General features: G+C 41.4%; 1 protein-coding gene across 3 annotated transcripts in view; it reads left to right on the top strand.

The window, feature by feature from the left end:
- The window catches only part of filip1l (filamin A interacting protein 1-like), a 74,414-nt gene that overhangs the window by 18,515 nt on the left and 34,516 nt on the right, over nt 1–21,383 (top strand). Inside the window, exons 1-4 of one of the 3 annotated variants that reach the window (XM_034864202.1) lie at nt 5,902–5,923; nt 12,335–12,662; nt 13,262–13,435; nt 13,541–13,719. In XM_034864202.1, the coding sequence (XP_034720093.1) occupies nt 12,345–12,662; nt 13,262–13,435; nt 13,541–13,719 (671 nt within the window). In that variant the 5' untranslated portion in view covers nt 5,902–5,923; nt 12,335–12,344. Of the gene's footprint in view, nt 1–5,901; nt 5,924–12,334; nt 12,663–13,261; nt 13,436–13,540; nt 13,720–21,383 lie in introns of those variants that run through there. The other 2 variants (XM_034864200.1, XM_034864203.1) reach the window with 2 other exon arrangements.

Here is a 21,383-nt window from a genome sequence, read left to right as displayed (position 1 = left end):
GATCTTGGTTGCAGCTGTCCCCGTGGTCCTGCTGCACCCCCGACTACACCCTGTACCACCCTGCAATGCTCTGCTATGACATAACTACTAAGACTACCATTTGTAGTCATTGTTCCAGTATCTTTATTGGTATTGCTACTGTTCATCAAAGCCCCAACCGGCCCCGTCAGATGGAATGGTCTAGACCTATTCTATCTGTAAAGTGTCTCGAAATAACTTTTTTTATAATTTGACTCTATAAATAAAAATGAATTGAATTGAATTATACATATCAGACATTTGGTATGCATGCAACCTTCATTGGAGCCCATCATGCCTCATGTTCAAACACACTTTTAATAGTGTGAAAAGAGCAACATTTGATCTGATTTGACCTGGACCAGACTTTGCTGAAGTCTCCTACTGTAGCCACTTGCCTCTAGTACTGATGCATGACTTTACATGTTGCTTTGAATCAATGATGCTGGGAGGAAAAGAAGCGTTTTACACCTAAATCGCCTTACCTTACTCTCTTTACAAAACCAGTTTCTCCTCCTGATGATCAATTTTTCATGGGCCACAAACTTTGCTTGTGTGGGTTGTTGACAGAGACAGACAGCTCCTGTAGCTGTGAGATAATTCAAAGAATACAAAAAGGCCTCAGCAGCATAACATCTTTGGTATCTCAGTTAAAATCTGTTGTACCAGTTTCATGGGCAACATTTTGGAAAATATGCTCATTTGTTTTCTTGGAGAGAGTTAGATAAAAAGATCGATGGCACTCTAACGTCCGTACATAAAATATGAACCTACAGCCAGCAGCTGGTTGTTTGTTAGCTTAGCACAAACACTAGAAACAGGGGGGAACAGCGAGCCTGGCTCTGTGCAAACCAAACTAACTCTATCAGCCTGTCTACAGCTTGAAATATGTTGAACGAGGACCAGGTTGTGTGACAAGTCGATTTTGTTACTTCTGGGCCTCTGAGTCAGGCTAGCTTAGCGGTTTCCCCATTTCTTGATCTTTGTGCTAAACTACAGTTATTTTATGATTGCTATGACACTTTTTACAATACTTTCAACAACTTTCCTAAACTCTTAAAACAGTTAGCACAACACCTGTTTGTGTAGGCTATGCGATCAACACATTTCTTGTTGCTTTGACACAAAATGCATCCAGTTAACACAAAATTTGAAATGCATGAACATCTTTCAATCACAAGTTCAACCAAGACCAAAACAATGGATTTTAATGACAAATTTGCAAATGTCAGATCAGATAACATCATGTTCTAAACCTTAGGCTAAAGTCAAAGTGAACAGCTGTTCATGTTGTAAATTGAAACACAAATATATCCCCTGCATTTCACATGTATTCCATTGTTACTGTAAATAGATCGATCACAGCTGATTCTCATCTAGGAAACACACTCCGCTGTTGGGGTTCTTTCAATGACATGTTCATCTTTTCTTACAGTATTCTTTATATGAGTGAGCGTTGTACTTTAACAGCAATGATTACAGTAACCAAAGTCACATTCCTTGTTTGTTCATGCAAACCTGTCCAAAGCTGATTCTGATGTGTTACAGTAGTACACACAGTAAAACAGGACCTATTTGGGGCGGATTGTGTGTAGAAAAGGAACAATACACTTAAGATGAACACAAAGATAGTAAGATAAATTCCTGCACGAGGGAGAGGAAGACGAGTACCAGGACAATTCTGTCTCTATTTCCTTTTTTTCAGAAAACGTACATTCTGTCTCCGCCAGATGTGAGTCAAGTGCAGATGTGAATCTTTGAAATCCTTAAAATAATAAACTTTTCTCATTGCAAACAACAACAGAAGATGGAAATCAATTCAAAAAATGTTTTAAGTATCTATGATTGTTTGATGCTTACTTGTAGCCAGCAGTGAATCAACCTCGTTAAGTAGCTCCATTTTTACTGTATCGACATTACAGAAGTCTCTCGTTAGCATCTTGGAGGCTACTCGTCGCAAAGTGACACACGCGCAACTCACATCAGCACTCGACTCACATCGGGCAGTGACACATTCTATAAAGCTACTCTGAGATGGCTCATTCGTTTTTGTGTTGACTTTCTGCAGCAAAAGAAACAAAATGCAGCATTTACTAAACCCAACAAAACAAAAATGTAGAGAGGCTTCAAGAGAAACTGCAGTGTAAAACACATTCTATGGTCAATAAAAAATACTATTATCTATTGTATAAGGGCAGACCTGACTCATATAAAAGGATGCAGTTTCTGTTATTCCACCAGATATTAGTGTTTTTATGACTAGGCTATGACTGACTAAATGTTCCAGTTGGGAGAGAACATGTGTTAGTATTTTGGAAGAATTATGTGACTTTGAGACATATTTTGCAGTGTTTTGGTAGACATAGTGTATTGTGTTAGTGTATTATTGAATTTTGAAAATTAGTGTTGGAACATAAAGTTAACTGTTTTGCCAGTTGTAGCAACCTTCAATAAACTAAAAAAAACTTTTAACCAAAATGCCAAACTATTCCAACATGTAAAAGCCAGACATTCACTCACCAGAACTGGCTTATTCCAGCCTAAAACTAGGTGTGCTTACACTGGATCGACAACAATTAGCTTTAAGAATATACACGTATATGCTGTTTTTTAGGTTTTTGGTGACGTTGGAGGAGATGTGCTTTTAGCCTTCGTCAGAAAGCTTTGGGCCTTCCTGATGTCAATACAGAGCTCATTCCACCATTTAGAAGCCAGGACAGCAAACAGTCATGATTTCATTGAGTTGTCCATTGCTGCGAAGGGGTACCAAGCAGATCGGCTGATTCAGAGCAGATTGGGCGGGTTGGGGTAAAGGGCAATAGGGCAAATGAAGAGAGCAGAGGAGCGGTGTAGTGTGACAGAACTTGGGGAGGTTGAAGACAAGAGGAGCTGCTGCATTCTGAATGAAGAGTAGAGGCCTGATGACACATGCAGGCAGGCCACCAGGAGGGAGCTGCAGTGGTCTAAATGCTGTGTTTTCTTTAGGATTATTTTTAGCAGAATTGGCAGGTCTGTCCGAATATAGTCCTAATATTGTGGTCAGTGAGCGCATACACCATCATATTTTCATCACTGTCATTCCTAACACATTGGGCCTAAGCCTAATACTATATCATTGTGCAAATTTACTTAATTTATACTTAGTCCTGGGTCAGGGGTCTTCAATTACATTTTGCAGAGGACCAGAATATCATCATCAAGAATGAAGATGTGAACATGAAGATGGTGTCATTCACGTGCACATTAAGTAGACTTGTTGGTTTGTTTTGGTCTTATAAAACATCCATAAATCCTCCAGCAGAGAGGATTTCTAGGTTAGTTTAACCAGCTAAATTTACGTTTACATGAATTTGTTCAAATTTCAAGATGTGTGGCAAACTAAGATAAACGATTGTTGCAGCAGTGTTGAAAGCAGAGTTGGCAGCCAAATGTCACACCCAGGATTCTAGTAGTCTGGGCCCCAGTTTTCAATTTTTATAGTCAGTCTGAACCAAACTACAAATTTGATTTGGAGATAGAGGGGTGAAAGTGGAAAGAGTACTGGATGGGATGGATGGAAAGATGATTACAGGAAGTGTGGTGGAGAATCAAGAGCGTTTGTCGTCTTTTTTACGAAGTAGTTGGACGAAGTGGGTTGCTAGGAGGGAGGAAGTGGACTGGGGGAATCTAGGAAGTTAGAGAAGATGAAGAAATGTTTTTGGGGGTTTTGGAGAAAGAGGATTCAACTTTGGTTTGATAGAAAGAGATTTTTGTTGGAGAAATAGAGGCAGCAGAGGAGGAAAGAAGAGACTGATAGGTAAGCAGGTCATCTGGGTGTTTAGATTTCAGCAGTTTCCTTTCCACAGCCCGTATAGTTGATCTTTTCAGAGTCAGACCACCACGTAGCTGGTGAAGGCTCGCGAGCTTGCCCTGAAGTAAGAGGACAGAGAGAGTCAAGAGAGGACGATAGAGTAGAAAGGAGAGCGGCATTGGAAGGCATGAGTAAGAAAAGTCAGATGTTATAGTAGATGACGCCAGAGAAGGAGATAGTGGACAGGTGTCATTTGAGATATGGTTGTGAGCTTGGGAGAGTGGTAGAGAGTGGAGTAACGGTGAGGTTGGACGTAGAGCAGTTTCTGCTGAATCTGAGATCTAGGAAGTTGCCAGCTTTTTGAGTGGATGGGGAAGGCAAGCGTGAGAGGACAAACAAAGAGAGAAGATGTTAGAAATCAGTTAACTACTCTGTCTGGATGTTGAAGCTCCCCAGAAGGACCAGTGGAGGACCAGTTTCAGGGATGTTTGAAAGAAGGACATCCAGCTCCTCCAAAAACTTGCCGGATGTTTAGTTGCACCGGATGCGTTGAAGTTGGTAAGACCTTGGAGTGAACTGTGGCATTGGACAACAGTAGGGTTAACTCCTGCCTTAGCCTCCCATGAAGACTCCTGGGTGGACTCCTTTGTCTTTGTCCTCCGAGTCTACGTCAGCAAAACACACAGCAGTAAAAGAAGCAAATTAACCCCCAGTAAAAGCAGCAAAGACAAGAGGCAAGCAACTAAAAGCAGCAAAACCAAGTAGCAACAGCAAAAGGCAGCAGAATGAGCAAAATCAGCAGAACAAACACACTCAATATGACCTTGAGACAGCAGATCCAATGAGTGTGCAGAGAAGCCTAATAAAGTAAGTGCTCATGTTAACATGTCTCCTCAGAAGTCAAATGCACTCTTACCCGGAATAATATGTGGGTCGCCGTTCTCTTTGGGAAATAACAACAAACTTCGAGCTAGCAAGCTACACGCAGTTTTTAAAGAACATTTTGACACAACAACCACTGCTTGGTTCTTTGGGGAATGATTGTAAAAATTTACAAAGAACATGTTTACAGCATTTACTTTCTAAATGGGATCCAGGGGGAGCAAATTACTCTTAACCGTGCATCCAGCTATTTTAAATAGCTCACGTTACTGCATTGTGTGAACAGTTAGCTCTAAACATATTGTATGTGTAATTTTTTTTTGGGGGGGTGCAAATGTTCCACCAATACATTCCTTCCCGAGAGCATTTTGCAAAGCCCCTGTCTGTGCGACCGGAGCTTAGCCTCCCAAGATGATTGGGATTGGTTTAAAGAAATCCAAACAACTCCTATTGTGGAGGGTATGTGTGGAGGGGGCAGACCTTGCTCTGCAGCTCTGTGGAGGAGGGTGTGCTTGGATGTTACCTTTTGGATATTCATGCACAGATGCAAAGATACAAGCATACATTAGTTAATAAAAGTAATATTTCCTCCTATTGCTGGTTAACAGTTGTTGGAAAAGCTTCCCTGTTGATGTCTTAGTCTTTCCGACTGGGATTTTGAGGTTTTACATAATCTGCTAAAACCACCTGGAAGCATGTAATGATCATGTGGGAATTTAAACACCAAAGTCCCCTCTTAAAATTACTGTAAGTGGTGATTTAGTGTACACTTTGTGTACAGTAAACTGCATACAGACCCTCCAAAGGATATACTGCAGCTCCTCAATCTTTCCCTCCCTTTCTCTGTTCTCTTTTGATCTGCTTTTCTCTCCCCCTCAATCATATTGACAGCAGCATGATGTCAGGCTGTAGGAATTCACTTTGTAATTGGTGTGTGCCTACACACTGCATATGTTCTGTGATTGTCTGTGTGTTACTGTCCACACATGCTCCCGTTTGCATGTGTTTCCGTGCATAGTACAGTATAAGTGCATGTGTGTGTGTGCGCACATTGGAGAAAAGGGTAAAGATGCATATTTTTTATAGGACACCTGCTTCCTCACCTTTCACCCTCTTGACTTTAACGGCCCTCCCTCTGCTTCACTTCCAGCTCACATGAAAAGTGAAGTCATCTCCATAAAGCCATCTTGTTTTAGCTTTCAGAGCTACCAAGTTCTGAGAGTGTACTCAAAGGTATAATGACAATGTTTGTGTAACATCTGGGAAAGGCGTTTTATGTGTGTGTGTGTGTGTGTGTGGCAGGCCGGGGTGTGGTGCTGGTTTAGATTGTGAGCCCCAACAGTCACAGAAAAATATCCCAAATCATAAAGCTCCACCGTAATAAGCTTAATCGCTTTCTGAAGTGTTCAGATGTGTGATAAAATTACTTGATGGTCATTATAGACAACCTTTATGAGAATTCATGAGTTAGTGACTGGCTGGCTGCCTGGCTTGGTGAGTTCATTGCAAAAAAAAACTTTTTGAATGAATGAGCCTTTTGACCTGGTAGCCATAGTCAGAGAAACCTCGGTGGTCTCGGCTAGACAAGCCCAAACTGCCAACTGTTTCCAGTAACAGCTTTGCTTTTGGCTTCAGACATTGTCCTCACTACTTAATCAGAGCACAAGGTAATGGAAGGGCCTCAGGGAAGGAGGAACTAGAACTTATGAATGAGTAAGTTGTTTTTATTAATATTGCTAATTTTCAGTGTGGCTTTAGGGATGGCAGGGGTCCACCACTTTGGTCCGGACTGAAATGTCTCAACACTAGTGGATGGATTGTCATGACATTTTGTGCAGACAGTCGTGGTGCCAGGAGGATGACTCCGAACGTCTTTCAACAAGCGCCATCAACGGGTCAACATTTTTATTTGTCCAATAGTTGAGTTTATCGCCATGAGCCTGCTGTGCCAAAGTACAGCCTTAACCCTCATGTTGTCCTCGGGTCAAATTTGACCCGTTTTTATTTTTTTTATCACAAAAAATAGGCCTTCAAAATAAGCGCTGAAAATGTCAACATCAGAAATATCAAACAACTTTGGAAAAAACATCAAAAAAAGCACCCACAACATTGAAAAAGTCACAAAAATGTCGGAAAAGCGATGATAATGTTGACTGGTTGACGGTTCATGGTTGATGGGAAGACAAAGCAAGGGTTAGAGAGCGGCTAGCGTGGCAGTCTTGATAGAAAACAAGTGTTGCCTTGCCCCTGTGCGTGCATGTGTCCACTTGCCACAACCCTGCTTCTCTTGAAAAGCTACTGTGTGCACACAAGTTATACATCCGCTTATAAATGTATGCATACCTGAAATGAAAAGTCATGAAGACCAAAAAAAAATAATAATTCTTAATCCTTCCTTTGTGTATTATTGTGCTTGTGCTTGAATTATTCTTTTCAATGTGTTACCTTTATTGCCAAAACCGAGCCAAGCAGCCATGTCCTTTGTATGACAATTGAGCACCTGTTACTCATAGCATCACCTTCTGGCACCTATTCCCTGCTCCCAAAATGTTAAAGGATTGGAGTTTATTCAAGCTGCTCTAAAAAAAACGCCTGAAACTGGCTGGATGGGATTAGCACGAGGACAAAGCATGGTAAAGTCATCTGTGGGCAGTTTAACACACGTCACACACCCATTCATTCACGAGGTTATTGTCAATGAGTACTTCAACAGATGGAAATCATGATGTATTATTATTGCGTTAGAAGCACAGGTACAAACATGATAACTGCAGTTTGACAGTTAAGTAATAGTGTGGCCACGTGAGGACTACTGAACTGTGTTGATCTTTCCAATGATGTTTTCTCCTTGTATATTCATCCGCTCATTTTATCATAGAAATACATAGAAGCGAAGGAATCTTTCTGATTTCATCTGCTACAAACGCCCTATAAAGATCTGTCAGGGTCATCCGAGGTCTCACGCAACAGATGGTGGCTAATTGACTCTGTGTTGTTGGCAGTTTTGTCTTCACACCTTCTCCAAACTGACGACGCAAACAACACAACAGGGTCATGGAGAAAATATGTGCGCACACAGCGTAAACAAGTGTTTTAAGAGCCAGTGTTTCTGCTTCCTCAAGCAAACAAAGACCCAAAGGAAATTTCCAAACAGCTTTTTTTGTGTGTGAATACTGTGCATTTATTTGGCCCTGCTTCTTTCCAAAGTCTATTTACACCTTGTGTTCATTTAAATTTGGACTATGATGCTGTAAAACCAGAGCCGGTAATGCGGTTTGAAGCTTTGGTTTTATCATATCTACTGTAGCTCAATCCACTTAAGGCTAATCAGTTTGTCTTGTTTTTTAAAAAATTAAAAAAAAAAATAACTTTTGGATATACAGTATATCTGTAATAGCTTGATATTATGTTGCTCTTGAAATTTCTTTAGTACATTAAGTATAATTTAACCTTTGAGATGTTCTCATTCAAATCTCCAAAATATATTTAGATAAGGAAAGAAAGGTGTTTAGAGCATTGTAACTACATTTCAACAAATTGAACCAAATCTGGCCAGTCTTTCTGGACTCATGCTCACTATTCGAGTGTTTCCAGTTTTGGCTGCTTTGCTCCAAGGTTCCAGTACCTCAGATCAGAAAAGACAGGACAATTGCTCAACAAAGATAAAACACAAATTTGAAAACTAATTCATTCGACTCCCGCATCGACAGTAAGGGACTGTCGATTGTCAGATCCAATACAAAGCTATTTACCCGTCTCCTCAATTCACCTTTTTAAAAACTACATGATATATTTCTGATCCATCTTGGAGATTTTGCAGACACGTAATATTTGCACGTGAAGGAATCCCAGCGGGTCGCATTACATATCTGTGTCCTTTGGATTTGTTTCACAATCTCTGTTTGAATCTCTATCAATTTGTTATGCATGTTCATGCAGTGTGAACATCTGTGTGTTTGTTGCACAATGGCAACAGGGCTGCAGTTGTGCAGGAGTGACGGTGTTAATTATGTATCTAAGAACTCATTAAAAAAGCTGATGACGTTCAGGGGAAGGTTACAAACACACAAACTGTTCTTTATCAATCATATATAGTCATGAACTATGTCCTAAACCTGTACAAACACACACAAACTCTTCTGAAACATACTGTTCTGTCTATCGCCTGTAGCCCAGATCTCTGAGTAAGCCGATGTGGAGTCTGTCTTGGACTACAGGGAATTACCTCAGCTCTGAATCATGTGGCGCCTTGCCGAGACTGTGCACAATGCAATCACCCAGCCATCTTTCTTACTCATAAACTGTCAGAGGGCCTCACACAGAGGCTGGACACACACTGCAGCAGTCTCAAACACACTGTTCAAGGTCCAATTAGGCAAATTGGCGTGGAGTGGTGAGATTTTTGTCTTGGTGGCACTACTGCTGAGAAATATTAATTTAAAGTATTCTTTTTTTGTTGGTTTTAGTTGACAGCCAAGTTTAGGTGATTGCCAGTGTGAACTGTTGTTATGTCACAAAGTGTATTCAAAAACTTAAATCAGCACTGGAGATAGATAAACTAATAGTTGACTTAATTAATTAACTAACTAACTTTACACTAGGTTTAGTTAGTGGAAATGGTGGTGGTGGTGGTGGAAGAATTATCTATATTTTTACTTAAGTAAAACAACAATATCACAATATTCAAAACTCCAATACGAGTCCTTCATCCAGAATCCTCCCAAAGTAAAAATAGGGTATTAAACACAATATTAACAGTATACAATAACATCTACACTAGGAGTTGCGAAAAAATCAATACAGCATAGTATTGCAATATTTTCAGTGGCAATACTATATCGATACACAGGCGCCTAGTATTGATTATGTGTTGGTCAGTTTGTCTGCTTGACAATCCCATTTTGCAGCGATACAATTGAAGTAGTATGAAAAAACAGAGAAAGGTTTCTTTTTAGATGAAAGAGATGTTGACAAAGTTTCCTTTTGGGAACGTCATTTGAAATTGGGAAAAATTAGAAGTTGGAAAAAAGGCTATAAATTGTAATATGTCGCAGATTATTGCAATATGTTTAAAATCGCAATGATATTGTATCGTGGCGATTTCATATCAGGAGGGGTCTGGTGATTCCCACCCCTAATGTACACTAAGCATTAAAAGATAAAGTAAACCACTAGGGGTGTAACAAGACACCCAGTTTACGAAATGTCTCAAGATTTGGTTCACGGGATCAAGACAACATTTTAACTCTATTTTGAAGAAAAAGTCAATGAGAAAATAGTCTTTTATTCAAATTCAAAGACACAAAATGGAAACTGAGCATTGTTAGGTTTTGCCAATGACTCAATTGACTGGCTTCTCACCTGTATAACTAACCGTTATATTACTCATTCCATAGTACTAAGAGAACCAAGGTTACAACGTAACCAAGCGTTTTCTGGCAGTAGTTGAGACCAGTAGTGTTGTAGGCCTACTCAAATTTGTCATTGTACAGTAGACAGAGAGAAATAAAGCTCTTGTTAAGATGGCACGCGCCCTATGAGCACAATCTGACATTCTCTGCAATTGTGTACAGATATGGCGAGACACTTAATACCTCAACGAGAACTCTCGTCGCATGAGATCTCATGAGATCTCGTCACACACACCGCTCTTAAGAACGATGTTGCTAAAGATATTTTACACATTACGAAATCCATTTACGTTTATCTGTTAATCAGCTGTTTCAGTTTCAGTCATTTGAGCTCAGTTAGTTGGAAACATTTTGATGTGAGCCGAGCTGAATGCACGATGATGTAATGCCTTTTGGCAGCTCAATCTCACTCACATCAAACACACTCATACAAATGAGTCTCGGCATGTTTTCATCTCAGTCCTGCTTTGTCTTTTGGATATATTTACTTTAGCTGAGCACAATGCTGAAAACGTCATGGATTACTTGGCAACGGAGCTGCCTGTGAGGTTGCAGCTCACAGCATTCATGTATTTATCAACTTTTGATTTATTATAGTCACTGAATGGTCCATTCATACACCAGATGTCACAAAGACACATTGTATACTCCAAACAGACCTTGGTAGGTAGCCATGATGCTTTTTATTTCTAACTCATCTACTCTGATGTTCCCCCTTTTTCCGATCAACCCCCCCCACATCAGACCACCTGTCATCATCTGTGGAAAAGACAAAGTAGGTACAATGCCACAATGCTTCAAATCCTCTGGCAGGATTGATTTTGGCCACGTCTTTCTATTAACGAATTTCACGTTATGGGAAAACTCATCAGCCGTGAATGGTGGTCGGCAGCTTTGGGTAATGCGTTGCGACAGGGCTTAAGGTCCGGGCCCAAAACGGCTCTGGCACTGTCAGAGAATTTGCGCCATAATCGTGCTTTTTGGCGGGTGGTACGACGTGGTGGTGATGATTCTATTCCGCTGAGTGATTAATAATACCATGGAAGACATTGACGACATTCAGCTGCTCAGTACAGATGACAAATGTGGAACTGAACGTAGTCCGTAGGTCCATTTTAAGGCCAACTTACAGTATGTTGAAAGAACAGGTTATGTCAGCACAGCAGATTGACATCCCACTGCACAACCCAACAAAAAGAAACAAAAGTTATGTTTAGACAACCAGAGCCTCTAAGCTGGAGTCCTTGTACCTTACATTTCGTGCTCACTGTGTTGTTTGGTGGAGTATTAGTCCTATTGTCCTGTGTATTTCCTGGGATGTGCAGGTTTTGTTTAAGGGCAGTTTTAGATATAGATGTGTATATAGTCTATATCCACGACATTTCACCTCTGGGATTGCTTCAGTGCGGCCGGAAAGTCCGCCGGATGTCCGTTAACTTCTGCTTTCTTTGTGTTTTTTCAAACTTATTTAGGGAGTATGGATAACTGCTCCTCAGCTCTCTCCAGTGTAAATCGGGACAGCTAGCCAGACTATCTGCCAGATCTAGGTTTTCTATTCCATGGCCAAAACAACCTTTAATGTACCACCAAAACAAGTTCCTTCCCGTTTTGCAGCCGCACCGTGGCTCCATCTGGCAATCAGGGTTAGGGTTAGGGTTAGAGAATTGACAATTGACAAAACTATTGTGATTGGTTTAAAGAAATGCCAATAAACCAGAGCATGCTTTTCTCCCATCCTGGAATGCTGTGTGGACTAGCCAGACCCTGAAGGTCTGGCAATGCAAGACTGTGATATCTAGGACATCAATGAGTAAAGCAGTTAAAGCTGGTTGATTGAAAGTGGAATCCATGCCCAATAATGCCTTAATGATCTAGTCAAAAAGTAAAACAATAAAACATTTCATCAGTCACAAAGTAACACGGGCAATGCAACAAACATCACAGATTGATTTCACATGATGTGAAATCCCCCGTGAGTGTTTTGTTATTTAGGCCCTTCAAAGTCAAGGTCATAGATTCAAATTTGGCAAAATATGTATTCTATTGTCTCTTGACTCAATGCAACAATAAATAATGCAATATACACACAAGGCTTAAAATTGACAAGGTGTCCAACTAATGCAAGACACTTAGATGAACACTAACAAGACTCTTGAAGCAGGAAACGAGTGTTCATAGCTGCGTGAAGGATACAAAATCACCCTCATCCTTCTGTCTTCCATTCATTTAACAGGTAGAGGAAAATGCGGTCCCGCAGCAATAGTCTGGAGGACGTAACCAAGGCCAAGCAGGCAGGCACACGCAAACGATCTGCAGAGCGAGAGGAGCCCTCGGGAAGGGCTGTGCGCCGCAGCCGACACCGAGAGCCGCCGGACGACACCGGCACCATTCAGCGGAATCACAAGACGGCCAAGAACAGCACCTGTACTGGTGGGAGTGGGAGTGGAAGCGGGAGTAGCAGCACCAGCGGTGCTGCAAAGGGAGCTCGGAGGGAGAAGAGCAGGGACCTTTCCCGGGACGACCTTGTCTTTCTACTGAGCTTGCTGGAGGGAGAGCTGCAGGTAATCCAAACTGAAGGGATGACTGAGCCCTAGGAACATTTTGCCAACACAGAAGCAGGCACACAGGCCTGCAGACATGGCACTGGCCCCAGATAGACATATAGTCAGACACAGTGACTCAGTTGGCAGTGGGCACTCAAGATGGACTAAAAGCCTGAGTTAATAGACAGCCAACAGCTGATGCTACTTCCTGTCAATGCAGCACAGGATCCAGCAACCCCCTGGCACTGCTGTTGTGTGATGGGAACATGGCAAAGTCAGAATTATGGCTGGTTAAAGGTAGATACAAAGAAACAAAGTCTGAAAAAAAGAGAGCAGAGATAATGTTTGATTCCATAGAACTGGACTTTGGTTTTTGGAGATAAAGAGACAACCTACAAAAAAATAATAACTCAGAAAAGGTCTCTAGTGCTAACCTTTAAATGTTTATAATGTTTCCCAATCATAGGTAAAGCCTGACTTAGAGAAAGATGAGAGGGACAAGGTCAACACAACTTAATAATTTAGGTCATGTTGCCGCATATTGGAAGGTCTGCTGCCTGTTGTTTGTGCTTCAAAAAGTTGAATCTAACCAAATCCACCTTCTTTCCCCACTATAGGCCAGAGATGAGGTAATCACAGTCCTGAAGGCAGAGAAAATCGACATGGCCCTGCTAGAGGCCAAATATGGCGTTGTCACACCACAGACAGTCCTGCAGTCCCTGCAGAGGGACGCCATCCAGGGCAAGGCTGATGTCTTTGAGGAGGACATCTACGAGAAGCCCATGGTAGAGGTAACACCAACTCTCAATCTGATTTAAAGAAAAGAATACCCTCAGCGTCTGACTGACACAGAGCAGTCCAGACGTGAAGGTGTTTTCTATATGCTGCCTCCACAGCTGGACAAGTTAGTGGAGAAGCAGAGGGAGACGCACCGGCGGATGCTGGAGCAGCTGTTGATGGTGGAACAGTCGCACAAGCAGGCCTTGTACAAGTTGGAGGACGAGAAGAGGAACCACGGAGAGTTCATGAAAAAGAGCGACGAGTTCACCAACCTGCTGGAGCAGGAGCGTGAAAGGTCAGTGTGTGACTCAACACGAGGGCTGCCAGTCTTCCTACAAACAATGTTTTCAGAATCGTTGCTTCATGCCTGCAGTGTCTACATTTTTAAAGGTTGGCGTCCTTGGTGAGAGTTGGTGACGTACAATCTCGTTTTTGTGTCAGGGGAACGTTTCACTGACTTAAATGCGTCACTTGTGTTTTATTTTAATGGGAAATGATGACTCAAAAGTAAATGAAAAGAAATGCAATATTCATGGATAAACCAGTGATTTGATGCCTGACTGTTAGCTAATAAGCCAGTGTTACATGATTGTACAAGGGCGTGGGAATAGGCATACTACAAAACAATCCCATACCCAGACGTTGACAATGCACTGCATGTTCCAGTAAGATCCAACAGGCAGAATAGAAAAAGCACTCAACTGTGTTAAGTGACATTCAACTGACAACACCATGAATAAATTCAGCCCTTAAGTGCAATTATCCAACGAAGCCAAAGTTACAACTGACACGTTACTATTCTAGCAATATCTGTCACCTCTACTGTCCCCACTTTATGAGTGTCTTCAGTGTCAGCATGCTCTTCAGAGTTGAAGTGCCTCTTGCGTTATTTCAGTTAACATAGTGAAGGTAGTACTAAATCTTTTGTCTTGAAATAGAAGTTACGGAGAGTGGCAAATAAATAAGTTTGAGAGTTGAGTGCCTGGAATGCGTGGAATCATACATCCAACTTCAGCCATTCAGCGGTGCCAACATGTCTTAATACTCATGGTGAGGTTAGCCTTTAATCAAAGTGTTCTTCAAGTTTACAGGGGGAAAAACCTCCTCACGGATTCCATTATTGTTTTTCCCATGACCTGTAGTAGGTCCTTTACTTTTATTATCACCTTTTATTGAGCAACTCTGAACAAAGCTGGAACGAACCAAGAGTTGTTACTGGAAATGATCCAGCAAACTAATGAGGGAGGTTATAATTTGTCGACAAATTAACTAGGTTCAAGCGTAGATACACAAATACGCGTTACATTTATAACTCTGCTTTATGGTAGCACCGCAGGTATTTGTGAACCAGAGGGAAAAACCATATCCCTGGATAACCTTCCACCAGCTAAGTCTGCATGTCAATGCCAGTGAAAGCATCAGATTGTCTATGCTGCTGTTTCATAATATGCCATGATGTGGTAATTCTTTAAACTGTCCAAGATCATAAAAATATATTTGAATTGCACAATGTTCTGTTCCTCTGTCCTGTACACTGACCTAAGACCACAAACAGATGTTAAGCCACGCTAGTAGCATAGTTCTTGGTCAGTGTTAGGTGGTCAGTCCACTATTTTTGTCATATACAACTATTGTATTGCCATGAAATTCGTGGTACCTTAAAGTACTGCAGTGCCTTAGTACTACCTCACACAGCATGGCTGTAGACAGTTTAAACGATAACAGAAATCCTGGTAACACTTATGCTATCAAGTGGTATGAAATATAACAGCGAGTGATTTATAGACATACTGAAGCATGTCTCTTAGCTGCAATTTCATCTGTGTAATGTTGAGATACTTTGTACTGTGCTTGTGTTAATCATCCAACCTTAAACTGGATTACGAGATATTACAGCTATTTCAGATGACTGTACAGGCATGTTGTCTTAACGCCTCCAATGGTAAAACTGCGCCCCGTAAAATAGTGTAATGGGAGATAAGTCTGGGGTGAATTATTTGGACGCGCTGTTTAACGTTGCCGGCTAAGATGGCTGGAGGTGGAAACATGTCTGACTGATTTCTTCTGTAAATGTCAAATAGAGAGCAGTCGTTGGGTAGTGCTCTGTTTACTGCTTCCTCAGCAATATCACATATCATACACACACAGAGGAAATGGGCCCTCACCCAAAAACTCACCAACGACACAATCAGACACGACCATAAAACCACACACACATATGCACCCTCAGCAATTAACTTCACAAAGGAAACGCAGCTGGACGTCGGCCCGTGACCTATTTGGGACAATCACATCATTGCACTTTAGCTGCACCAGAATGTTTGAGTTGGACTGGCGAGCGGTGATGACGGTCTGCGCTTTGTCACCGGGCATGTCAGGAAGGACAGACTGCCATGAAAAATAGGCCTCTGTCCAGGGTCGAGCTAATTGCCGCGTGAGAAAAGGCGAAAGATTTAGAAAAGTAAAAGGAGAACAAAAAAAGAAAGAAAAAGAAAATGTACCTAATGGCTCTGAAAAGCATCAATCACACTGCATGTTCAACACGATGCCAGATTACCATGGAAATAGTTGATGAGGGTGGATATTTTCAGGCTTGGATTTCAGAGAGAGTAAATGTACAGAAGCAAGTACACATTTGTGTGTGGGGGGGGGTGTTCAGCATCTGCTATTGTCATCTGTCCTTGGCTGGATCCAGCCTGGTCCATGTAGCTGAGTACTCTGTTACAGTCGTAGATACCAGCGTGCGTGTCATGTGTAAAGTTTTTTGGTAAAAGTATGTTTGGAGGTTTCCTCTTCCTCATCCTTTACCTAGATTGTTTATCCAGACAATCCTCACATGAGACATTATATTTTCCACTACACGTTATACTACAATAGTGCTGTAAGTGTATGCAAATAAGTGCGAGTCTATGTGAGTGTTCATACATAAAGTCCCAAGCAGCATTCATATCAGAAACAGAACCGTAGTTGTGCAGTTTGCTTGATATTTATCATAATTCGGGTGTATTTTTTGCAGAATTCTACTAGTTGTGATAAAGTTTGAATCAGTGTAAGTGAAGTCCCCGTATTCCCAGATCCCAACCATTACTTAAGAGAGTACAGTGGTATTATAATTGATGAAAACGAGGTCAAACACAACAAAATCAGAGCCAAGCTGAAATATTATCTTTTAAAACTTGCAGTCCAGCAGCCAATAGAATGTACTTTGTGCTGTTACAAACTTCCAGTGGAAAAGAAGATATATTTCAGACATGTCATCAAGACTCTAGCAGTAAGAACCAGCCAATCCCTGAGGGGCTTGAGTATACAACATCTTGTCCTTCGCCCAAGCACAAGACCCAGAGTTTGTTCAGTGACTTCTGTTCTGCTCTGCACTCCTTTCAAAATATTATAACAGAGGGCTAGAAAAACTACAAACCCCAAAATAGTTTTGACTTCAAAAAGGAAAAGCCACTTATCACTTGTTTTGAGGAAAGCTGAAACAGTCACATGTTTTCAGACAGGCTGCCACAGGTCGGCATGTACAGTATGAGAGGCACCACGTCGCATCGGGCTTTGATTTCAATTTCGTTAAGGCATTGTTGTGTGATGCATTTTGGCTTGATGTCATCATTTCCTTTTACCGCATCCTGAGAAGTTTTGATTACATCCTGGGCTAATGTCCTGTAGGATTTGGGAAGGGAGAAAACCCCTTACCCTCTTTTTAAGCACACACACTCGTGCTGTAAATTTATAAAGTTCTCATCTCCTGCTGCCTTTTTTTCTGACCTTTTATCATAGCAGGATGCCTCTGACTTTAGACAGGCCAACTTCCTGGAAGCCCTAAAAAGAATGTAAATCTAGGCAGGGGTTGGGGACAAACCTGGCTCCCCTCTGATTAATTGCCGATCAAATTGCTGTCCATGAGTGATGACCTCATTGCGCACTGGGTAATGCAAGAGCAGCAGGGGTGTGAGAGCAAGAGCGGCATCCTAACCATCAACAGATGGAACTTTGGAACATGACTTCAGCACACGGATATACACACGTGCTGCATTCAGCTACGCCACGGCAGGCATTTTGCTCTCCTTTGTTCTTTTGCAGAGAAATTAATTTTATGACCATCTGCATCCTCTGATTTCATGCATAGCATAACAAAACTTAAATCCCCTGCTTATTTCGGAACGTACTGACTGATGTTAGTGTGACCGGTTCAGCTAATGTCGTAATGTGAAGCATTGAACCCAGAGAGCCTCCATGGAAATATGAGCCTTCTGCTATCTTTATCATTTAAAGCTCCACTAGGCAACTTCACATGCTGATCTGTCCAGATGATAGCAGGAGGCATGAAACATAAACTTGGATACGCAGAAGTCCTGTGATGTAACGGCAGTAAAATGCACACAGCACCCTCGTGTTTACCAAGGCAGCTGGTCTGGGATCATTTTATACAAAAGGGAGAAGAAAGGCAAAAAGTGTTTTTTTGGGGATAGGAAGTCTCACTTTGCTGCGGACTTGTTTTTTTAATAGTTCAAACCAGTTGTTTCTGAGGTTGATGTAGCAACTACACATAATAAACACTTCCCCGAAATCAAAAACCCCAAAACTGCAGTACTAAAGGTGAAAAGTGCTTGGAATTTTCAATTTATTTATAGTATAAATTCATTCAAGAGTTATCTCGAGACACTTTACAGATAGAGTAGGTCTAGACCACACTCTATAATTTACAAGGACCCAGCAGTCTAGTAGTTCCCTCCAGAGAAGGCAACAGTGGAGGGGAAAAACTCCCTTTTATGAAGAAACCTGGGACAGACCCAGGCTCTTGGTTGTCGGTGACGGGGCCGGTTGGGGGTGTAATGCACAGTGGCAATATTAGTCACAGTAAAAGACAATGAAACAGTGACTAAAAATCGTAGTTTGTAGTAGTTCATGGCATAGCAGGGCACAGCAGAGCGTAGCAGGACGTAGCATGGCACAGCACAAAGTAGTAGCAAGACCACGGCTGCAACCGTGATTTTGGAGCCTCCCTGATCCAAGGAAACATGCTGGGGGGAAAAAAAGAACATAAGGATTCTGGGGAATGACTGCCCAGAGCTAGGTTAGTTACAGGCATTTCTGGGACGTGGATGCACACAGATGGAAAGATAAAGGAGAGAGGAGCTCAGTGTGTCAATGGAAGTCCCCCGGCAGTCTAAAACTGTTACAGCATAACTAAGGGATACAGGGTTAAGAGAGGAACCTGGTCAAGCCAGAACTCTCCCCTCCCGTGTCAGGTTGTACTTTTCTTAGTTTTTATCAGAACACGCACTGCAGCATTCTGGATCACCTGGAGAGTCTTCAGGGACTTATTTGAGCATCCTGATAATGAAATATTCCAGTAGACCAGCCTAGAGACCAGCCTAGACCATTTCTTTTGACAGAATGTTCCTAAATTAATGTTATGAAGATGGAAAAAGGATGTTCTTGAGGTTTGTTTTAGATGTGAGTTAAAGGATATGTCCTGATTAAAAAAAAAAACTAGATTTTAGACAGCAGTGCTAGAACCGTCAACTTTTGTTCAAGTATATTACAATACAATACTTCTATTTCTATGTGCATTGGAATAGGTCTTTGGTGTTGTTATTAGTGTCCAAACTAGGATTGTAGCCTATTATAAGGTCTTACTTAAAGGGACATTTACAACACAACAATACAAGCTACAACTTACTTCCTGACTTCTGTAAATTTAGCTTTTTTCTGGATAATGGCCGATACATTCACCAATATCAGCTTATTGTAGATTTGTCAGTATCTGTCGGTGGCTAAATAACAAATAATTATAGTGAGAAAATTGCAGTGCAGCAATGCCAGAGATGCATTATTATGGATCCCACGTAACTACTAGGCAAGTACCGCACTACAAAGCAGCTTGATTGGTTGGGGTTAGGCATTGACCTCGAGTGGTTAAGGTTAGGATAACCGAAGGGTCAGGGGATAGGACTTGAACAAATTGGCTAACGTTACCTTGCATAAGCATGGACGCCTGGCCAATAGTAGTGTGTGAATGCTATTAAAAGGCGGGTCTTGCCTACAAGTTGCGTGGGTTCCATAATAACGAGCCAAAGATATGCTCGTTACAGTCTTTAGTTGTTCCTTTATAGAGCAGTGCCAGCTGTAAAATGTCATGCTTAGAAGTGTGTTTTGTTTTGTTTGTTTTGTGATGTTCATGTGAAAATATTGGTAATTTACAATATATAATAACTGGTTTCAAAATCAAATATCAATATAAAATATCCTGTATTGGTCTTACAGTCTCAACAAACTGCACATAAGTGGTAGTCATCGCAGAGTTTGTAATGTTGTCACAACATGTCATACAACCATCCTCTACTATTGCCGTTATGATCCCGGGATTCATGACAGCTAAAAAATACAGTTTGTGCAACATTAAAATCAGATGTCGGTGTGCGTTGATGTCACTCTGTTTCAGCAACATTTCATGATTCACATTACTAAGATGCGTGTACTTTCCCACAAAAAGACAATCTTCTGCATTTTATTAGTCATGATGCTTGCACAATGCATCAAGGCCTGAATGGGGAAGTTCAATGGTTGTGAATTTGACATAGAAACGTTGTGTGATGAGAAAACAGCCCGCAGATCACATGAAACAAACGTGTGTTGACTTAATTTACTGGCACAATAAGTTATAATCACTATTTCTGAGTTTTTATTTTAGATATAAAGCACAGTAGCTGATAACGTAACACTACATGACCTTCCTCCTCCTAATGATTTGCAGGGCACGCAATACATCTACATGCCATCTGGTTGACATAACTGCAGCGGTGGTGACATCACTCATGTGGATCAGATCGAAATTCTTCAGCAATGTCCTCACCATTGCTAAGAAGCTTAATACCCTGACCTGCCCTGTTCTTTGAAACTGAACATTGATTTTTTATGATCTGGGATTTCTGGTTATTAATTATCACTGTTCCTGTCTCTGCAGGTTCACCTTAGAGGCAGATTGTGAACTTTGCAAAAAGTTAGTGTTTTTTGAAGTTGTCAAGCAGCTGTTTTTGCCGTGTATACTAATATTACTCTGCACGCATGAGCAGGATCTGTCTTCACCTTTGCGTGGTTAGGATATCATCAGTACTCCTGAAACTGCTGGGACGAGACAGAAATCTGCCTCATTCATCAATTGCAGCTGACATGCGATTGATGAGGCTGTTACGTCTTTCCTGACTGAGGAGAAGCACACCTGTATTCCCCCTGAAAAAGTTCCAGCCTGGTGAATAGTATACATTCCTGCTCAGAGACAGCTTCAAACTTTTGATAAAATAAATTAGAGGATGATATAGGCAATAGAAGAAATTGTCTGGCTAAACCTTCTGGAAAATACAGTACATCTTGTCTTTTTTAAATGCTGGTATGGGAAAGTATATCTGTGTCAAACACTTCCTTTTATGGGAAGGAAAGCTGTTCCTCGCTCTAGCTACTGCATGTGACGTTACTCAAAAAATGTTGTACGCTTTGAAGCCCCACCAGCATGCCCCCATGTCGAGGTCAGGAATCACACATATACGACACATTCAGCGACACCCTCCAAGCACACATGCAGCCACCTCTTTGTGCTCTTTCAAAACACGTTCTGCCAAATGCGTCAGTGCATCGCTGGACTTAATTTCCTGGTGAAGCTTGAGAGCTCTTAGCACTTTGCTCGATAAAGCTTTATGAGACTGCCTTCTAGTTTACTCTACGAATATGCAACTAAACACTGAATTTAGGGATTAATTAGATCCAGAAAGAGAAGGGTAAGACAGAATGAAAAGGCCCTAATGGCTGTTGACATCAAAGTGGCTCAGTAGCCAGAAATTCTGTGATGTTCCGGCCTTTGTGACAATCAATAGCAAAAAGTTCTCATACTATTGCAGTTTAATTGTCCATAAAAGATCATGTGCTTATTTTATCAGTTGTCAGAAGTGAAAAAGTAAC

Source organism: Etheostoma cragini, chromosome 24 (assembly GCF_013103735.1).
Source record: "Etheostoma cragini isolate CJK2018 chromosome 24, CSU_Ecrag_1.0, whole genome shotgun sequence".
Classification (NCBI taxonomy): Eukaryota; Metazoa; Chordata; class Actinopteri; order Perciformes; family Percidae; genus Etheostoma; species Etheostoma cragini.
Note: the sequence above shows the minus strand (reverse complement) of the source record. Positions and strands in the feature narration are given on the sequence as shown.